Raw genomic sequence first — 22,518 nt, forward strand, 5'->3', positions numbered from 1 at the left:
ATGGACTTCCAGTCAAGAGGGAGGTATAGGTAGACACACTTTGCCTCTTTGTGCAACTACAATAAGGAATTACAACTAAATCTCAAAACAAACAACAACCAAAACTTTCACAAAATTGAACTGTATGGAAGTCTGATGACCAAGGATTTAAAGAAGCCACATTCATACAGATGGGTAGGAGGGGTGGAGACACAGAGACGGGGTGGAGAGACAAGGAGACGCGGTGTGGCGCAGAGAGGTGGTGGCAGTGGTGGAATGGGCACAGGTGGTCCCACATTCATGTGGTGGATAAAAATTGGAAGGGACAGCTTGGGAGTGAGTGATCCCAACCCTAGTCCAGACCACACAACCCCGGGGTCCAGAGCTAAGAAGATAAATCTTGATAACTTGTGGTTGTAAAAGCCAGAGGGGGTTTGGGTAGCCGAAGTAACTGCTGGATTTTCTGGAAACTTCAGTTAAAGGGCCCATATTAAAATTTATGCCAACCCACCCACTCTGAGATTCAACATCAAGGTAATAGCTGGAAGGGTGCCAATCACATATAGGGAATGGGTTAAGTGACTGGAAAAGGCAACTGCCAGGCAAACCCCCAGAAGCCAGGCAGTGGCATAGTCCCCTCTTCAAGCTCTCCCTCCACACAGAGGCACAAAGTGGTAAGCAGATCACCCACCCCCCCCCCACCCCCAGCAATTACCTAAGGCTCTGCCCCACACAATTTACAGGTGCCTTTTACAGGGAGTGAAAGCAACTCTACCTAATACACAGAACCAAACACAGGGAGGCTGCCAAATTGAGAAGACAAAGAAATATAATCCAAATGAAAGAACAGAACAAAACCCCTGAAAAGGAACTAAATGAAATGGAGATAGCCGACCTATCATATGCAGAGTTCAAAACACTGGTCATCAGGATGCTTAAAGAACTCATTGAGGATGGCAGCAGCATAAAGGAGGAAATAAAGGCTACAGTAAGTGAAATAAAAAAAAAATCTACAGGGAACCAACAATGAAGGGAAGGAAGCCAGGATTCAAACCAATGATTTGGAATATAAGGAAGAAATAAACATTCAACAAGAATAGAAAGAAGAAACAAGAATTCAAAAAAAAATGAGGATAGTATAAGAAGACTCTGGGACATCTCCAAACATGCCAATATCTGAATCATAGTCATGTCAGAAGGAGAAGAGGAAGAGCAAGACATTGAAAACATATTTGAAAAAATGAAAGAAAACTTCCCTAATTTGGTGAAGGAAATAGACATGGAAAGTACAGGAAGCAGAGTCCCAAACAAATTGCACCCAAAGAGGACCACACCAAGACACATCATAATTAAAATAAAAGAGATAAAAGATAAAGAGAGAATTTTAAAAGCAGCGAGAGAAAAGCAGAGAGTTACCTACATAGGAGTACCCATAAGACTGTCAGCTGATTCTCAAAAGAAACTTCATAGGCCAAAAGGGACTGGCAAAAAGTATTCAGAGTGATGAAAAGCAAGGACCTACAACCTAGATTACTCTACCCAGCAAAACTATCATTTAGAATGGGAGGGCAGATAAAGTGCTTCCCAAAGAAGGTAAAGCTAAAGGAGTCCATCATCACCAAATCATTATTACATGAAATATTAAAGGCACTTATTTAAGAAAAAGATGATCAAAACTATGAACAATAAAAGGGCAACAAATTCACAGCTACCAACAATTGAATCTAAAAAACAAAAACAAAAACCAAACAAACTAAGCAAACAACCAGACAGGAACAGAATCAGAGATATGGAGATCATTTGGAGGATTATGAGCTGGGAGGGAGAAGGAGGAGAATGAGGGGAGAAGGTGCAGGGATTAAGAAACATAATTGGTAGGTGCAAAATAGGTGGGAGGATGTACAATAATACAGGAACTGGAGAAGTCAAACAACTTATATACACGGCCCATGGACATGAACTAAGGGAAGGATTGCTGGATGGATGGTGGTGTACTGGCTAGAGGTGGGCAAAGGAGAAACATTGGGACAGCTATAATAACATAATCAATAAAATATACTTCAAAAAATCTGTGTATAAGTAGATGCATGCAGTTCAAACCCATGTTGTTCAGGGTCAATTGCGTATCTCTTCTCTCACTCTCTAGGGAGAGAAAGCCACTGTTACACACAGGAGATGTATTCTTCTTTTAGGAGCTTTTGGCAGAAGTGAGGTCAATACCACTGAAGAAAGCCATTAATGATGTCAGTTTCAAGGCAAGTGATTTGCAGGAGAGAGTAAGCCACTGGTGGTGTCCTCATTTGCCTTGGTCGCAGCTTCTCGGGTTCTTTCACTTCTTTCTGACCATCATGAGCATATGACGTAAGTAAAAATAATTCTTTCTTTTCTTTTTTTTGAAGAAGGAATCAAGTCTGCATTGGCTATATCATAGCTCAAGGCCAAATATCTGGGAGGAACCTGAACTTGGGTCTTTCCTCTTGTTCTTTCCATTGTCCTCAGGACATGAGGTCCACAGCAGGTAAAGGCTCTTTCTTCCTTTGACATTTCCTATGGGAAACTTCTGTGTAAACCCAACCTGTCAGGCTCCTGCAATTTATTTCTGTTGCTTTTCAAACAGACAATATTCTTCTCTAAGCTTGCAGAAATTGTCAAAGTTGAAATTCCAATTAACTGTGGCAGTAAGTGCTGTAACTATAGGCAACATTTTTATTCTTTCTGAAATAAAGAATAATAACATCTGAAACATTAAGTTTCAAACATTATCAGAATTTGCTGAAACTGAATAGGAATCAGCACTTGGATGTTTCAGTTCACATCACCCAGACTGGAAATTGGGGGAACGGGGGCAGATTTTCAAAGCAAACACGACTATTTTTAGCATCCAGCGTGCTTTCAGTAGCTGTGGTTCCCTGCAATATTTTCTTTTTATTTTTATACTAGCCAAATATATATATTTAATTTCTGTTCCCTTTAAGCATATCATTTAAGCTTAAATTAGGCATCAGGAAGAAGGAGCTGGACAACTGCTCTCATGGGTTAAATACACAAGCAATACAAGTTCAAAGAGCCCAGACATAGCACAAATAAAATCTAGCTCTAAGTGGGGCTGCCTGCGGGATTTCACTGTCTCTTGGTTCTGGCCAGGGCTCACGGAGAAAAGTGCACAGCACTCCTTTTCTGGCTCTTCACCTGCAGAGAAAAGACTGCCTCTCGGTAAAAACAAGAAGTTGCTTTCCAGACACCTTTAGATCTTCTCTCTGATGTGTTAACGGCACCTTTTGGGACATCAATCAACAAATATGGTGTAAGCTCTGGCCATGAGGTCACAACCACACCAGGCATGCGAGAGATCTAAAATTCAAAGCAGGAGATTCTTATTCTTCAGATACTTATGGGATGGTTTTGGAATGGTGAGCCCACAGCCCAGATATTCTATTTCTTGTTGCTAAGCCAATGAGAGATGCTGCTAATCCATCACAGCAGCCTTCTCTGAGACTCTGTAAGTGGCCGTGGGCTCTTCCTCCAGTCAGCCATACCCAGTCCAAACCAGCACAGGAGGTGAAGCCCACTGACCACACCTGAACCAATCTGCGAGACGAGGGAAAAGGCAAGAGTAAAAAATGACTGAGCACTGAAGCTCTAGGGAAGGGAGGTGCAACTTCAGCTCCCGGGATGAGTCTTCTCTAAAGAGGAAGGGTTGCCGTTAGGTCTTGCTCATATGGCCAGAACTGGAAGAGATGGAAGAGAACGGACCGGCCAGACCCTGAAGAGCAGATGTCTGGATAAAGGAGAAGCATATGGAGCAGGAATATGAATATGGAGAGTAGGCTTCTATTCCCATTATCCGGCAGTGTTATTTAGAAACTTCCCCTATCATGGTATGCTCCCATCTGTAGGTTCTCACCAGGCAAACTTGCTGGTTTCTGGGCTATAGATGCCTGCTGGCACCCCAAAGTAAAGGGTTATCATATTCTGGAAGATGTGTGAGTGAGCTCATTCAAAGAACAAAGGTGACTCTGAGTCGTACATTTTGTGTCAATAAAATGGGTAAAGGTAACTAAAATACTGCCAATATTCCATCCACTGAGCTCACTAAATGCAGCCTTCCTGAATATATATTCCTTCAGATTCATGAGGGGCAATGTTGATGGTTGGTTTTTGCTCCCCTTTGTGAGAAAATGAAGGAAACTCCAGGTTTCTTGCACTTCTTGAAAACTGATGAGAGAAGAAGCAATCTCTTTGTCTTTGACAGTTTGGGTGTGTACCTGGCTTGAGGCAGAACTGGCTAGGATGACCTCAGAGCTTCCCTTCAAGCAATATGATTCTTTGAGTTTTTATACCGAATTGGACGAGAATCAGCCTATCCTGTTTTGAACAACTGCATGATTAGATTGATGAGTGAGTTATTCTGATTGCCTGATCTTTATCCATAAAGAGTGTGAAATGGTCCCTCTTATCCTTTCTATCTCGACAAAAATGAAGCATCAAGACGGGAAATGATGGTGTAAAATTCATTAAACTCTCCTGAAATTGCCAGAGGTGACACATACCCAGCATCATTGTTCTCTGGAAACTAGGCTTTGGGGAATCTTGGAGAAGTACTGGATAAAAATTCATCTGTTGCTGAAAAGGACATGATCTCAGGCAGATTAATGACCTGGCCAAGGTTCCTTCTAATTCCCATGTGGGTGCAATAGTCTGTGTTATGGGTGCCATATCCTTTTATATTCAGGCAGGCGCCTTCTGATTTCTGATTCAATTTCTCTGCTCTTAGCTATGTTTCTTCATAAAGGTCGCAAGAAAGAGCTTGGAATATTAGTTGCAGGACTGTGCTTCCGGACTATATCTGTCAAATGTGAGTGGTTTGTAAATCCATTTTGCCCACATTGCAGAGCGGGCACCCACGAGTCTTTTTTTTTTTTTTTAAGAAAAGATTTATTTATTTATAGAGAGAGGGGCAGGGAGGGAGAGAGGTTGGGAAACACTGATGTGTGATAGAAACATCTATTGGTTGCCTCTCACGTGCTCTCAACCAGACACCTGGCTCCCACCCTAGGCATGTGCCCCAACGCAGAATCAAACTGGCAATATTTTGGTTTGTGGGATGACGCCCCACCCACTGAGCCACACCAGACAGGGCAGGTGCTCAGGAGTCTTGAATCAATTTTCCATTAGATATCTGATCGTCCCCGTGATATAGTGACCACACAAACTGGGGAGGAGGCAGGGATTTCTTTTTTAAGGAGTAGGAAAGCAGAAAAAGCCCAATAATCCATCTGGCAGCTTGAAGGTTCGCTGTATTCAATAAACTATGATGAATGTTGCCATTAAAAAAATAAGGAACTCATTATATTTTCTTGGGTCACTGTGGCACCAACAGACTTCCCAAAAAGTGCTTCCCCATTTCACAACCATCTCTCCAAAAGGGACCTAGTGATTTGAATGGCACACTTGAAAACTGTCCCTCCACTGAGACTGTGGTGTAGTAGAAATGGACAGGTTTTGGAGACAACGGGGCTTAGTTTCAACACCAGATCAGCCCGTTTATATGTGAAAGTAGGTGGGTGGACAATGACTGGTAGCTGATCCTGAGAGAACCCTTGTTGGATACTTGGAGAAAGGCACGGCCTGGCTGATTGTACCCCTGAGTTTGTGGCTAGGGTTAAGCCTATGTTAGAAAGCCCAACTCAGCTTCCCTTTTGGAGATGCTGTGCATTTTCTCGTTTGGGGGGGCCTGTTCATTTCTGAATGTGTTTTGTTTCCTGTTTCTCATCAATCCCTCTTCCCTCTTTCTGAAACCTATCCAACCTTCTTTTTCTTTTCAGTATCTTTAAGAAACATAAAAAAGACTAACACTACCACTCCCTTAGCCTACTTAGATGAGAACATTTTCTTCCATTACCCCAGAGGCAATGCGTCATTAGCTGGCAGGGACCTCCTATTCTTTTTAACTGGAAAGCCAGGGTGATTTGTGGGACCAGGAAGCTGTGAGTATGAATGGGATGGATCCAAGGAGGAGAGATGGGTATCTGAGAATCAGCTGGCTTTGCGGCCCTTGATGAACGCATAGGCACCAGATCAATTGGGTGGATCTGCTGAGAATGGTAAGGGAGGTGGGGAGAGGTCCGTATAAGAATTCATCATCTAAATACCCATCATAGCATCTATATTTAGAAGCAAAATTTGGTTTCTCTGGTGGGTATTCCGTCAGGAATCCCCCATCTGTAGCCACCACGTTGAACATAACTAGGAAGGCAGTCTGTTCTCGTGTACCTGAAAGAACTCACTTGAGCCCTGGCTCCAGCACTTACTATCACTATGATGCTATGATTTTTTTTCTCAGCTGAGTACGGAACCGTTCTAAGAATTAATGAAGGTAACATATGAGAAGTACCCTGTGCCTGGAATATAAGAAATGATCAGCACGCTTAGTACCTGGAACCAAGAAACTAAGGAAGAATGTTCTCTAAATCAACAACAAAATGAAAAATGACAAGTGAGAGCAGAGAGCTAAGGATAACAAAGGGAAATAGTTCATAGATGAAAAGAGCTGGGATAGTCTGGGAGTTAGAGGGAAACCTTGAACTTGACATTCATCATCTCTGCCTCCTGACAGAAACACCCGGTGCCCAGTTTTACTAGCCTGCATGACGCATGATATTAACTTGTAATAAAGAATAAAGCAGGAGAGGACTAAAGGAAAGGGGTCCCAAAGGAAGCGCACCCGTAGGGGTTTTTCTGATACTTTGATGTCTGGTTTTCTGTTATTTATCTTTTGTTTGTTTTCTTCTTGTTCTAGGGAGATACTGGCAAAGGATGAACTTCCTGAAACTATGAAAAAAAGGAAATTATGAATTGAGAACTTGCTGGTCCATGGGAAAGCCCCTAATAAATACATGGTCTGTACAGTCACATTTCCTACCCATGCTTGCCCTGGCCTGGGCCCACCAGGATAGGGAAATAACAATGACAACTTCTGCTTTTCTGGACTGTTTCAAGGAAATCCTGTGCTCTTGGCAGATACGAGCTCGCCCTCGAAGACAACAGTGTCATAAGACACAATGCACTGACTGTCCCAAAGACTGTGCTTGGGCCTCTGAGTAAACTTTCCTATCACAAAAATCATGATGGGAATGATGATATGCAATAATAACAATAGCTACTAACTCTGGTGCCAACGTCTGTGGTAAAAATTTTATGAACGTTATCTTTAACCCCCCCAAACAAGGCTGTCTGTAAGTGTGTATTATTGTCCCCATTTTGCAAGTGCAAACATTGGCGCTTAGTGACCTTAACTCACACACCAAAGGTCACTTATGGTGAGGCTGCAATGTAGTTCAGGTTCACGTTCTGGGCCAGCACCCTGCACTGCTGTCTCCGACAACCATCAGAAAGTCTGAGCTTTTCAGAGTCGTGAAAATTCAGACTTTGACTCTGCTGGATCCTCTCTTCCATCATTTTTTTCCTTCTGGAACTACAAGTGGCAACCACTGGGGAGCAGTGCTCTCAGGCAGTACTCGAGGCCCATCGTAAACTATAATTAGTTCATAATAATTAGCAAGAAACAAATGCTTCTTAAAGAAGCACCCATTTACTTAAAATAATTTTTAATTTTATAATGACTGGTATGTAATCATAGCAGAACAGAGCTATTTAGTTAGGAAAAATAGCTTCAAAGATGAGAGCACATTTACTGTTTATTTGCTCTGGGATTCTAATTACTTTGAAAACTACCAAAACTTCATGTATGATTACTTAACAGCATTCACTAGCAGCTTTGAGGGAAGCTGACCTAATCTTTTTTTTTTTAGCTCCATCAATATGGGGGAAATAAATAATAAATGATACCAGGGGCACATATTCACTACATCGTTATTCCTTTCTTGCTCTGTTGCTAGTTTAGGTCCCCAGTGCTAGAAAAATAAAATAAAATAAAACCAAACATGTCTTCCTGGTCATTTTTGAAATGAGACCAATGAAACAAGAGCAGTGAGGAACACCACGCAGGGTACTGTTTCTCTGTCATGTATCAGCAAATCCTAGTTGTTCAATTTGGTTTCATTACATTTCCAATATGTGCGTGCATCAATCTGTCTTCTTTTCCCAGCATGGTTAAGATTTATGCCCTTTATTAATCACCTCACGACAGTCATCTCAGCAGTTGCGTTGAGCAGAGTAAACCAGTCAAACCCTGTCAGGCGTCTGGGCATGTTGCGTGGCAAACTCTGGATTCCTGGCAACTTGAATCACTCTTGCCAATATGAGATGTTTTCCAGAGAGAGCCGTCGTAGGGCCATCTAATATATCACATCTGCCTCTGCTCTCCTCCTAGTTGATAGGCTGAAGGACACTTGCTAGGTCTTGCCAATGTCCCCCCCGAGGCCACCTCAGGAGGGGCTTCCCGGCAGCAAGCAGCTCAAAATAATAGGCAGCTAAACGTTCTGTTTCCCAAATGATCAGAGGGGCTGGGGGGCATTTGGTGAGCCCACACCTTCCAAAGGTCTTCAACGAGCAGCAGTAACCTTCCATGTGTCCACCGCAGGACGTTCCCTGCAGGATGTTCCCAGGTGTGATGGAACAGTTGTTCACCTGAGGCAGAGCTCACCGCATTCAGGGCCATGGGCCCTTCTGAAGTGGCTGTCACAGATTCTAAGTGTTGGTTACCCTGCATTTCCTCATGTCACCACTTTCCTGATGCCAATTCCGGTCTGCCGAAAGTCGTGAAAGGACACAGTCCAGAGCACACACAGCGTGGACGCAATTTCCGAATATTCTTTAGGTTCCTAACAGCGTGTCTGCATCCCTGGCCAGCTTGCGTTGAGACACAGAGTGTAGAGTGGGATTCCCAATGTAGCTAAACTCAGAAAGAAGCAATCTTAACATGATTCTTTATTTAAGAGAGGCATCTTCTGAGCTCTTCTAGGTCTTTCCTGTTTCTATGATCCAATGGATCGGGTTTGGCGGCGGCGCTTTTCATGCCAAAGGGCTCACATAAGAAAGATTCCATGACTTGTAAGCTCTGACAACAGATCAACTAGGTAGAGGTTATAGCCCTTAGAGAAAAGCGTGGTGTGTGAGACAAAAATTTTCAAAAATGACCAATTTGATATCGAGAAAATTTAAAGAGATATCCAGAGAAGAAAATGGGTTACAACAGCACTGTCTCCACGGTCTTTCAGATGCAGGTGTACTTCCCAAATCTTGGAATTCAGAGCACTCAAAATGGCCCAGCCTCACAAGTTCATAAAGTGGCAGGGTGGTTTAACAAAGAGAGTGCTACCCCAGATACTGAGGGGCCTCTCCTGCAGCCCACGCACGTGCATCCCCAGTCTGGTCCAGGGCAGTAAACCCACCACGCAACAAAAGTCTAAACAGCGGTCCCAACCAGTCACCCTCGAAGGTGGCAGTGGGTCTCCAGGCACTGGTTTCACTTCCAATGATATTCACTCAAAGAGGTGGCACTGGTTATTCTGTGCTAACCCAGTACTCTAATGGGAAGATCCTGTTTTTACTTAGTGGAAAAACCAATTAACCACTAATTCATAAGTGCCATTATCTTTCAAAAAGTAAAACAGAGAAAAACATGTTTCACAGGAGAACTTGGTGGTGGTCAGTGTAGAAATGGTTTTACAAAAATCCTGTCCAGCTCAGGGTTTCAGTTGCTACTATAAGTCAATGCACACACACACACACACGCACACACACACACTATAACGTTCTTCAATTCTTTTCCAGCATCTTTTGATTTCTGTGTAGAACAGTTTTTATTTACTATACCTGTGACTTCAAACTCCTTTCCCATTCAATTCTGTATCTGCAGAGAGAGCATTTTATTTAACCAAACCTCACAATTTCCTTGGCTTACACACTCCTTGCTTCGCTGCCCTAATTATTTTAATAAGCAGCTTAACTGAAATGCTGGCTTACATTCATATTTCCATTTAATTGTGTACAGTTCATGGTATGATGAGAACCTTGCACATCTTTCCTCCTTGTGACAGTGTCTCCCTGTGTCTGTTTGTTAGGGACATGAACAAATGAAGTAACTTCACTCTATTACTACACACACATCTTTACCTTCTAGTTTCTTTTCTCTTTCTTTTTAAAGTCTAACAATGCAAAGAAAAGTTCTCCAAGTTCTATCATTTCAGCTGTTCAGGTGGAGAGAGGCGGTGCCCTGGCCCAGGCCTGCAGGGGGGCCTAGATCCGGTGGGTAAGATGAAATGCCCGCAGAATTCCGTGGGTTGGCCATGCAGCCCATGGTGCCCATTCCATTTGCTCTTATCACTCAGCAAATAGTTTGCTCCAAGGGGGAGAAAACAGGAAGTGGAAAAAAGAATGACATGGAAAGTCACTTACTAATCACAGTCCCTGGGGAATGGAAAACAGAACTCCCCTCACGGTCTAATTATTCTTCGGTATTTTCAAAGAAACCAAATCAGGCGAGTTTCCAGTGTCTGGTTGATGTTTCAGAGGCTTGGATTCCATGTGTCCTTGGCTCTGAAAGGAAATATTTACTAACTTCCTGGAGCTTTCTTATTATCATGTATTACCATTTAGTTCCCAGAAAAAATCTTTGTCATTTTTCTACCGTGGAAGGGAAAAGCTGGAGGAACCTCAAGGGTCTCTGTGAACAGCCACATGTTTGGCTTGCTGGAAACCCCAGTAGTGTGACTTCAGAATCTGGTGTCAGGTCAACACTGAGCAGGTGACTCTTTGCTGACAACCTGTTAGGCCCACGGCAATGCATCCTAAGTGCGTCTCTGCTTTAAGACGTGAAAGCGAATATACTGGTCTCTTTCCATCTGTTCTTCTGCATGTGGGTCTATAAAGGAGAAAAATGCTTCAGGGTACCGCTCTAGAAACTGAATTCTATTGCCTACCATAAACTGCAGCATGCCTGAATGAGGGGATTTGGGTAAATCCAATAAAACACATTCTGGAACTTTTGGATCAAAAGCAGTATTTACAGATTCACAGAAAATGAAACAGCAACAATACAATAATAGACACTTCTGTTCTACACTGCTTTTAGGCCAGGCTAGACTTTAATCTAGGCCATTAAAACACACACACACACACACACACACACAGAGAGAAAACAAGCACTTGAAAATTGAGCATTATTTCATTTAATGTATGCAGTGTTTGAAACTCGGGGATGTGAAGCAGCATCTCCAAGAACACACAGGTGCTGACGGCAGAGGCCAGCTGAGCGTTTCCCAGGGACCTACAAGATTACCCAGCCCCATTTTCCTCTTTGGACATGAGAGGCTGAAATTGAGAGTCATGGGATATTCAGACAAGGTGAAAGAGTGAGTTTGAAGTGTTCAGGCTATGGGTTTATAGATGGTCAACCCTGATAATTCATGACAACTGAAGGAGTGATACTCTGACGGTTAGCTTCTTGTAGGCCAGACAAATGTCAGGTCTGCTCGCCTCCATGGTGCCGCAGCTGAGCCAGGCAATCAATGTTTGTGAATGAAAGGACCATCTATAAAACTGAAAACAAAATATAGAAGTCAATTTATGATCACGTAGGAAATACACAGTTCTCCTCAGCAGACTTATACTGGATCTCCTTTAGGATGACCTCAGTGAGTGTGCATTAAAAAATACAACCCACAAAAAGAGCACTGGTGAAAATCAGAGCCAGACGTGTGCAGCTTGCAGCCAGCTGAACATGTGAAATGCAAAACACCCCTAGTGCACAGTTCAATCATAAGTCCCAACTGGTGATATATTCTGCCCCTGGGGCTCAGAGTGCATTCCTTCAACGGATCCCAACTCCCTCACAGCCACCCTATTGACACACTCAGGTTCTCAACAATGGATGAGATGTGGCTGGGAGAGGTGAAGGGCCATGGGATGCCAAGGGAGGAAGCAGGCGCCCCCTCCCTGAGACTGCAGATACCAGCCAGCTCGGGCAAGCCGTCCTCACCCTCGGTTTCTCAGGCATTGAAGGCACATCTCAAAGCAGGTCTTAAACCCACCGCAAAGTAAGATTCAGTACAACTTACTCAGTTTAACAAAACCGACCTTGCCTTTGGGGGTGTTCTTCTGTCCCAATCTGATGGTGGCTTGCTTTCATGTCAAACACACCTGCCTGCCAGGGTAGGTGGGGAACGCCTGCTCTGCAACGAGGCGTGAGCTGCCATTTGGGGATGTGAGCAGAGTCTGCGTGCATGTCAGAGGGAAAGCTGACAGCCAGGAATGCCATTTTCTTGTTCAATGAGTGCAAATCTTTTCATTTCTACTCAAAGGCTCTGGAGCCCAGCTGTACGTTGTGACTCTCCCCTTAGCTGCGCAGGCTGAAAAGACCGACACAGGTTTAACAAATGTGATCAACCTAGGTGTGCCCAGGGTCGGTGAATGGAACGCGAAGTTAATTGTTCCCCTAGCGGGAGAAGAGCTTCGGGGGCTTGCTTCACTGGGAGCTGGGCGTGCTGCAGGCACCTGGAAGCTTGGCTGAAACTACCCGCAGTTACACGTCAGGGGGGCCGGTTTCGGAAAGGTTCTTCTCAATGTGACATTAATAATTTACAAATAGACCAGTACACAAGAGTGTATTTGTGAGAGGGACAGAGGGGTGGGATAAACAGGAACTTAACTTCTTAATAAAAGCAGGAGAACGAAAAAGACAAAAAAACCCTTTGTGAGTAACACGTAGAGTATAAATATCATCTTGCAACTAACATTGATAATCAGAAGAAAAATCATGCAGGGTCACGCAACAAAAGGTGGCGCTTTCTCTTCTGATCTGCTTTCCGAGCATCTGGCTGGGTCTGCGTACGTTAACCTGATTAAAGGGAGTTCTTGCGAATGTTTAGGCTCATCTAGTTCAACGAGGCTGGGGTGCATTCTCTTCTGTCCCGTGTATTGTCAAGAGGATCATCAGCAAAGTTTGGAGTTCCAGGAAAGCAGGAACTTCATTATGTAATTATGTGGGAGAGAAAGAGGGAGGACCCAGCTTTAATTTGCAGTTTTGGCAATGACAAAGAAAAAAAAACCCAAATTTTTCTTTCTCTAGAAATTTGGGTAAGCAGGGCATGCAAAACATCTAGACACAGAGGAAACTGACTTTGTCTAGGTCAGTGTTTGGCACGTGGGTGCGCTTACATTTCTTCATCAGGTAGATACAGTATTACAAGAGATACAGAGAACTGGGCTCTTTAACTCAGCGGAATCACAAGGTTAAATTATCCCTTTGTTGTTTGAGTAGCAAATTATTGGTAAAATAATTATTTTTATTTTTATGCATTCATTTCATCTCTGTATTTATACAGTTTTCTAATAGCTATCAGAAAAGTGCTATGTTGCAATTCAATATATATTGATTATATTTCTTATCATTCTAAATCTTAGAGATGCTTTGGAACTCTACAAGAACCAATATCCACTTATTGGAAAACAAAACCATGTTCAAATTATACAATTAAACCCCAAATATCAATGAATAACAGGGATGCATAATTCCACATATGAAATATCAGATGCCAGAAACTCAATTTGGTATTGTAAAGCCATAGCAATTTTTTTATTAAATGAAATTCTGAGTCAGAAAATGTATGCAAAATTCTATTATACAAAGGACTGCTTAGTAATAATAATGATAGTCACAGCTGTCATTCCTGGTGTATTTACCAATCAGTTCACACTGGATGGGCACTGAGGGGACTCATTGAAATATAAGATCAAGTTCTTGCTCTTAGTGAACTCAACATATAGCTAATAAAATGAAAGAAAGAGAAGAAGAAAACAACCATGACTGAACATTTCCCATGGCATTACGGAAAGAGCTACGTGTATCTGTTTTATGCTTGCAACAACCCCAGCGGGCAGGTGTTGCTGGGCCCAGGTTGCTGGTAAGGGCCAGTGCATCTCTCCCTCACCACAAGCCAACAGCTGCACAGGCCTCACCAGCTGCATCTTCCAATACTCTCCACATCTCTCTATACTTCCCAACCCCCATTTTCCCTCCATTTCTCCAATGCATGGCACTCTTATTCTTTGCCTTTGGACTTGTGTTCAAAACGTTCCCAAGTAGGCGAGTGGTCAAGTTCAGCAAGGCTAGTGGGGGCAGGAAGAGGACATGGACATGTTGGCTGAGTCCAGAGAAAGGGTGTGGGTCAGATGCAGCAAAAGTGGCACCAGTGGTAGCGTTTAAGGAACAGGGATGTTCTCAAAAGTTCTGGAGGCTCATGGCTGTGATGGAGGACATGGGTCACTCTTGGCCTATGGACCTTTCTCTGCAGATGTCTAAGGGGAAGTTCTGCCCCGGGCTAGTTGAGCTCAGAAAGGCCGGGGGGACCTCATGGCAGAACCAGGTAGGAGAAGAACAGAGGCAAGCAAGGCAGAGTTGTTCCACAGTGGACTTGAAGTAAGGGAAGAAGAGCCTCAGTCTCATCCAACATGAGGCAAAGGGTGTGTAGGGAGAGCCCTCTAAGGACTGTGGGAATATACGAACGAGTCCAAGGAGACAGCAGTTGGAAAAGTTCAGGTCAAAGCCCACCCCAGAGGTACTATGGTGAATCTGGGAGAGATCTGAAGGAGTGGCAAAAATCTCCTTGTGGCCTCCAGACACCTATGGCGGTAGGGCAAATCAATATAAACACAGTAAGTCCTCACTTAACGGTGTCAGTAGGTTCTTGGAGCTGTGGCAAAAACGATATATAATGAAACCGATTTTACCATAGGCTAATTGGTATAAACAAGTGTTAAGTTCCTACAGCATCCCTATCAGCATTATAATGAAATGCCATTGAACCAAAGGATGTTTTTCAAGTATCTGCTGTGTATATCTTTTGGAATAGGAAGAGTGGATGGCAGATGGACTCAACCTTCATTCACATTTACATAATAAAAAGTTTCCTCAAAGCTGGGCCTGATTCATCTCATGATCACGTATTGAAAGTCATGTGTATTGGGATAAGTTGGGTAGTGCCCCTCAGTGACTTCACATGACAAAGGCTCATTCCTTTTTCTCATGACAGTCTCCCGTGACAAAGGCAGCCGTCTTTCCTCCACGCACAGACTTGCAGCTCTAGGCGCCTTACATTTCGTTGGGCGGCCCCCTTTCACCCGCAGCCTCCACAGTGGCCCAGGCAAGGGAAGCGGGAGAGCACAGAGCCACGGGGGCTGTTCTGAGGCCCGATTTGGAAGCGGTATACATGTGTCCCTGGCGCAGACCCAGTTAGGCCCTGAGCTAACTTCAAGCACAGCTGGGCAACGCGGAGTTTCTGTGTGCTCAGAAGACAGGGGATAGCAACGGTTCTCACCATGTGATCCCAGAGCAAGAAAATCTGAATCAACTGGGATCTTGTTAGAAAAGAACATTCGCAGGGTTTGCAGCAGACCCACTGAGTCAGGAGCTCAGCCATCATCATTTTAACAGGTCCTGCTGGTCATTCTGATGGGTGTTAGAGTCGGAGAACTCCAGGGTAGGGGGTTATTTAGCGGGTCTCTTTCACATCTTTTTTGTTAATTTTAATTTTAAAAAATGGAAATTTTTTATTGTTTTGTTAATGTTTAAATGTTGCAGATTACAGATAGTGTATGTTCACAAAATTGTATGTATTCTGGGTGTTCATGCACTCGCTCTACTGAGAATTAAACTTACAGTTTCTACAATGTACAAACTTAAACACCAGTACACCTTCTGAACTTAATACAATACATACATATGTTTATAAGAACTGCCTGCATTTCTGAGCACTCGTTTAGAGAGGCAAGTGATTTTATGCACTTGTAAGCACTTATTTACTTAAAGGTTAACAGGCTTAAAGATGTCTAACCATGGTCAAGTCATTTGCAGAAACTCAAAACAAACAAGCCAGAGTAGAAATGCTACTGACAAATTAGAAGCAGGATCAGTTATTCTGACACAGGAATAAAGCCCTGAGACAAAAAAATGACAGAAAAATCTTAAGACAAAGAAAAACTTTGGAAATGCAAAGAGTGAATTGTGGTGGGACTGCTGCCTGTGAATAATTAGCAAGCTGTAAAGGATGGGGAGGCCCCCCAACAGGCAAACCGTGGTACAGCTGTGAACACTGCCAAGAGTGAAGACAGGAAGTAGAACTACAACAAGCTGTGATGGCTGTGGCTCTCCTGACCTGCTGACTGAAACATCTTCTGTGTTATTAAAATGCTCACTGGGGACATGCCATTCCAAGCGAAAATCTACAGATGCAACGTCAGCTCCGCCATCCTCTGCCCATACACGGAGGCCAGCGTGATGACTGGCCAGAGTTCAATTGAGTGCACCTAGAGATGCGTCATAGGCTGGCTTACTGGATTCATTAAGTATCTCATCTTCAAACAACGAGCTTATTCATTTGTTTTTAATAAACACATAAATGAACAAGTGGCAATAATATTGCATTATAATTTCTATGTCCTGCTAGAATAGTATATGTCATGATAAATATAACAGTTCATAAATTATAAAAGTAACACAGGCTCAGAGACAAAAATGATCCACGCTGAGGATTATAGAATGAAAACTGGACACTCTCCTCTCCGCATTCCCATACCTCCAAGATATAATCACTGCCACCAATGCCTTACATTATTCTTAGAGAAATTTTCTATAAATAGAGAATTTTTGACCTGTATATTAGGGAGATCTCATTGAAAACAGGTGTCTTAATTAGCTGTCACAAAGAAGACAAAAACAACATACTTAGAAAATGACAGTGAAAACTAAGAAAATTTAGAAAGCCCAAGCTAGGGTCAAGAAAAAAATAAGTATATAAATACACAAATGCTGGAGTATGGTAAAGCCTTTCACAAGATTTTCTAGTACCATACCATTGAGTGGTTTTGCTGGGGTAGATTAAAAGGGCAAAGGGCCAGAGCGAAACACATTAAATCTGTATATTATTCATGGACGCCAGAGGACGGACATTTGGATGCCTTCCAGGGAAGCACAGAGAACCTTGTCCGTTTTTCTTGAATTTCTCAGGTCCCATCTCACATGTGAAAGCTGGCATCGTGAATCTGCAGCCGCATTCTTCTGATCATTCATTTATTTACGATCTACTTCTTGAGGATCGACTGTGTGGCACCAGCTGTAATCTCAAAGAGCTTACACCAGAACTGGGGAAAACAGGATGAGCACACACTCGGAGAATAAGAAGAGATGGTATATAAAAAGAGATAAACTGAATATAATGAAGTGCCAGCCAGCGTGGTGCCACAAGCAACACTTAATTAAATTCAGGCCATAATCCATGTTCTGGTTGGAAGGAAAGACATTCCTACAATTCCTTCTTGTCACTGTAATTTAAACCTGGAGTTCAGTTCAGTAATGTAATTTAGAGATGACTATATTTCCATTCTCAAAAAAGAAATCTGTTGTTCTCAAAATGTGCATATGTGTGTGTTTTTTGTGTGTTTAAAAATACCTGTTTAGTTTTGGGGGGAGGGTAGATGGATTTGATTGCATTTCATGGTTGATTTTTCAAATTTACTACCTTTGGGAAAAAGATGTCACAGGATCATAAAATCAAGAGAGAGAGAGAGAGATAAGCCTGAGAAATCAGCAGGGCCAATCCCTCGCCTCCAGGTGGGACAGGACTTCTGACTGATTACTTAGCCAAAAAGTTACGATGACATTCTCGTATATCTTCTCTTCCTGCATATGTTGAATCAAAGTATAACTAGGCATCTGGTATGGGAGCATTATAAAGCCATATGTGAAGCTCACTAATACAAAATGCCTGGAAGGAAACTAAGTTAATACATATGGCTTTAAATTTACAAATGAAGACTCATCCATCATCAAAGACCCAGAATGCTCACTGCCATGACATAAAACAGAATTTCAGGGAGATATCTGTTTTCATTTGTGTATCATCCGCTTCAACACCAGCAGAGAGAAAGATGTGCACACGCCCTGGACTTGATCTGGGGAACGCAACCCATTTTACAAAGGGATTAAAGGGCCACGGGTTCTTAGGCAAGACTATCTTGCGTCAATTTCATGTCAGAGACAACTTATGTGCTAGAGTCTTCAAAAGAATAACATTTACACAGTGTGCCAAACTCATAACCATTATTGAATTTTCTTTAAAAAAATTACATGCAAGAGCAAAATAGAAGACAGTTCTGGAATGGAATCCTGTGGTTATATATCCCAAACTCTGAACGATTTCCTTTTCCGGGAGAAGAAGTACGCAGCTCATGCACCATCACCTCACACAACTGATTAGAGGAGACATTAACAAGCGAGTCCTTTTTTTCTTTTCTTTTTTTTTTAAATTCAATGATTAACAAAAGTAAAAGAGGAAATAGAATGTCTTCAATGCTGGGAATATCTTCGGATCTCAGAAAGAAAGTCTGTTTCCTTTTCAAAACTGACCTTTTCTGTGTGGCAGATGTTGATTTTTTTCCCCTGCCTGTGTTTCTAATGGAGCTTGAAATTAACACGGCTTTTTGTTTCCCTCCTAATTCGTGTGCCGCCACCATCAACGTTGTGGGCAGAGTTATGGGAATAGGGTTTGTTTACTGCTTCTGCTGCACCAGCAAGTGGAGAAATGCAAAAATAAATACATAAATAAATAAACACTGTCCTGCTCATCCCACTCCAGGTTAGCCTCCCCTTCCATTCATGGAAGTGGCCTTCACTAAGCAGCCAATGAACTTCTTGAGGGCAAAAGCCAACAACCATCTTCAAGGGCTTGTCCTTGATGACATTTCTGGGCTGCTTTTGACATAGCTAAACATATCCTCACTCTCCCAATCCTTGTTAACAGAGGACTCAGACACCACCCTTCCCCCTCGTCATCTCCATCTTTCAAAGGATCCCCTGTGGACTTCCTGGGTTTTCTCTTCTTCTCTTCCTTTGTGAAATCCCCTATTTCCAAGTTCTCGGCTGCTTCCTTTACATGCAGAGGTGCACTCGATTCCACGTCTATGCCTCCCATTTTGCCTCTGCATCGAGTGATTCTTATGCTCCACGACCGAGTCAAGATCAGTCTGGGAAAGGAGACGCAATATTTCTCCTCCCAGAAAGTGTCACTGTAACATGACAACAGATCTTGGAAACAGAGATTTGGTGTATAAGTCTTCATGGTCTTTTGATCCCACTGTTTTGTCTATCGGTCAACTTCTAAGCTCCATTGTCAACATTCTCTCTTCCCATAAAGGGCTCTAATAATTGGTAAGTACACTTAGGAAGCCAAATGATACTCTTTCTTTTTATGCTTTACCTTTAAAAAATTTTTATATTTTTTTAAAAATACGACTTTGCTGTTCAATGTCAAATTTGGTGGCACTAAGCACACTGACAATGTTTTGCAACCATCACCACTGTCCATTTCCAGAACTTTTTCATCATTCCAAAGAGGCACTCTGTCCCCATCAAACTGTAACTCTCCATTGTGCCCAAAGTCCCAGCCCCGAGTAACATCTGCTCCACTTTCTGTTTCCATGAAACCGCCTATTCCTGGTACCTCATATCAATGGAATCTCACAGTTCTTTTTCCTTTGTGTCTGGCTTATTTCACTTGGCATAATGTTTTCAAGGTTTACCCACACTGTAGTTAAGTGTCAGAATTTTGTTCCTTTTTATGACTGAATCATATCCCATTCTGTCCACATCGCGCATTTTATTTATCACTCACCTGTTGATACCCATCTGGGTTGTTTCTATTTTTTGGCCGTTGTAAATAATACTGCTGTGAACATTGATGTACATGAATCGGTTTGAGTCCTGGCTTTCAGCAGAAGGACCCTCTTTCACACATTTTTTAACTTCATCCAGAAATAGTGTCAGGCAAGGTTTCAATCATTAGTAATTTGCCCTGGCCCGCCACTTGGCTTTGGGACCTGCTCCAGTCCCCAGTGTGATCTCATACCCACGCTTTACTCTTTTGCCTGCTCGGTTTGCATGGAATCACACTTCCCAGACTCCCTTGTTCTTTGGCTTCCAGGCAGCTTCCGCCAATGTGAGGCACTAAGAGCAGATGAGAGGCAGATGAAGGAAAAGGACAGTATATTTCTTCCTCTATTGCTTTGCTTCCTCTGGCATTTTGGGCAGTGGCTGCATCTTCTCCTGGCTCCAGTTCCCCCAGGAGAGCCCATGGGGTTCCAAGTTTTGCCAGGCAGCCCTGAGCTCTAAGCTCTGCCTCTTCCTTTGTCCAACTCCAGGGAGGCTAGACGTTTCCTACCATTGATATATCCCAAGTTGCCTCACTGTTGCACTTTGAATATGCAACTCCTCTATGGCCTGTGCTGCCAATTCCATCCGTTAAGTTTGCTCTTCCAAATACACCTCGGATGGTTTGTGGGTTCCTGACTGCGACCCGACTGACAACCATTCTCCCGGGAGAGGAAGGTACAAGTTTCTCAAGAAGCAGAACCTGCAGCAGTGACTTCTAGGTGTCCTTGGTGTGTCAGCCACTTAACAGAAACTTGGCTGTGATTCCATTTCCAAGATCCCCCCGCCCCCCGCCCCACCCCGGCTGTCCTGTGGCTATGGGATGCGGTTCTGGCCAAAGCGATACAATCAGGTGTGTTGTGTGGTAGATTCTAAACCTGCTCTAACAGTCTGCTGCTCCATCTTCTCTGCACCATCTTCCCTACTTCTTCCTGTGGTTTGGAGCATGGATGTGACAACTGGATTCCATTCTGGAGCCCGAGGACATGGGCCACATTCTGGGGAGAACACAACCAAAAGTGCTGGAAGGAGCCTGAGTCCTTACGTTTGTGGGCTAAAACCACCGCCCTGGCCTCATTCTTCCTACCTCTGAAACTTTATATGGGGAGCAGAGAGAATTCTCTTTTAAGCTTCTGCTGCTTCAGGTCTCTGTTTATTGCAGCTGATCCGAATCCTAACAACCTCAAGACCCAAATCGTGAGCTTGAAGCCTGTCCCAGACTGCTAATGAATTTTCATATACCTTTCCTTTCTAAATTAAAGCAAGGTCTCTGATCTCCTAATCTTATTCTAAGTTTTGGCCTCCTCCTGTTGATACTCAAAATTGACCTATTCTCATGTACAAAGCTTTCAAAAAGCTTTACTCCCTTGAACAGCTTCTGCTTTGCTTATTAAGTTTTCTCTGGAAGGGAGAAAAATCCAGCTACTCACCAAGCCCATATCCAACCTAGAAAATGATTAGAGTCTGCATGTTAGAGAAGTTTTAATTAAAAGCCTGGGAACATTGTTCCTCAGGTATTAATAAAGCCAGCAAAACGGAGAGCCAGCGCGGCCTAACGCCACACGCCAGACTGTCAGGACCTTGGTCAACAGCCCCTCCAAACAGGGCTGATGGGCTGTAGCTGAACCTAATGGCTGCCAAGCACAGATAAATCTCACCTACATTTTACTCAAGGGGGCATCAATTAGAAATATGGACTTCTGGCACGGTGGTTCCCCAACTTTACGGTGCATGAAAATCACTTGGGGGGACTTGTCCAAAATGAAGAATCCCGGCCCTTCTGCTCGTGATTTAGTTGCACTGGGGTGGGGACCATGAACCGGCCTGTGGAAAAGGACCCCAGGTGCCTCTAACGCACATGGTCTGTGGACCACAGTATGAGGGACCCCGCTCCTGGCGAACTCATGGCTGGGAAGCAGCCACCTGTGGAGGGGGCTGTCATTAGCTGGGGAAGAGGCTGAGGACCATTAACTGATGCTCTGTTAGGCATTTTCCAGGCATCATCTTAGTTCACGCTTACTGCGTTCCCACATCGCCATTATTGTCATCTTGTTTGACAGCAAGCAACCTGAGGATTCAAGCAACTTGCCTGAAGTTACAAAGCGGCTTCAAGGCCGGGTTATGGGTGTGTGGGTACATTCTGTTTATTTCCCTGGTTTAGCTCTGTACCCTTCCCCGTTGTGCTCTGTGCTCCTAGACACCGACCCACGTGGACTGCATCACAGAGCCCTCTGCCCTCTGGCTTCCTGTCGGGTCTCGTTCTGCCAACGGGAAGAGCTGGGAGGACTCGGGGTTGGGAGGAGAGTGAGGTCAGGGCATTTGTTCCCCAGCCTCCTTCTATGCAGATAGCCTCTGCTACCGTCCTTTCACCCAAGGTCACAGCTCTTGCCGGTGACTTTTTTTTTTTTAAATATTTAATTTATTTTTAGAGAGAGGGGACGGGGAGGAGATAGAGAGGGAGAGAAACATCAATGTATGGTTGCCTCTCATGTGTCCCCCACTGGGGACCTGGCCTGCAACCCAGGCATGTGCCCTGACTGGGAATCGAACCAGCGACCCTTTGCTTCACAGGCCTGAGCTCAATCCACTGAGCTACACCAGCCAGGGCTTGCCAGTGACTCTTGACACATGACTCTCTCATTCCAAGTTCTTGGAACAATTCCCTTTTCTCACCCCTTCAGGGGCTGAGAACTGGTTTCCTTCTCTTTCTCTTACTGAGGAGGAGGCAGTAGGCTAACCCTTTCCTTTCCCCACAGCTTGCCCATGATGTAAAGAGAGCAGTGTCTTTATTAAATTCTCCTTCATGTCACTGCATTAGAGTGTTATGTTTCCTGTCAAGGGTATGACTGATACGGTCTGCTTGGCTCCAAAGTCTT

At 43.6% G+C, this 22,518-nt stretch overlaps 1 protein-coding gene across 2 annotated transcripts in view; it reads right to left on the reverse strand.

Moving 5' to 3' along the window:
• The window catches only part of SAMD12 (sterile alpha motif domain containing 12), a 335,623-nt gene that overhangs the window by 80,610 nt on the left and 232,495 nt on the right, over nt 1–22,518 (reverse strand). Inside the window, exon 5 of one of the 2 annotated variants that reach the window (XM_037048436.1) lies at nt 11,109–11,481. The exons of the other annotated variant lie outside the window; for it this stretch is intronic. Within the exon in view, the coding sequence (XP_036904331.1) occupies nt 11,474–11,481 (8 nt within the window). The 3' untranslated portion in view covers nt 11,109–11,473. Of the gene's footprint in view, nt 1–11,108; nt 11,482–22,518 lie in introns of those variants that run through there. 2 annotated transcript variants of the gene reach the window in all.

Source organism: Sturnira hondurensis, unplaced genomic scaffold, assembly GCF_014824575.4.
Source record: "Sturnira hondurensis isolate 20B ecotype Veracruz unplaced genomic scaffold, ASM1482457v3 Scaffold0006413, whole genome shotgun sequence".
Taxonomy (NCBI): Eukaryota; Metazoa; Chordata; class Mammalia; order Chiroptera; family Phyllostomidae; genus Sturnira; species Sturnira hondurensis.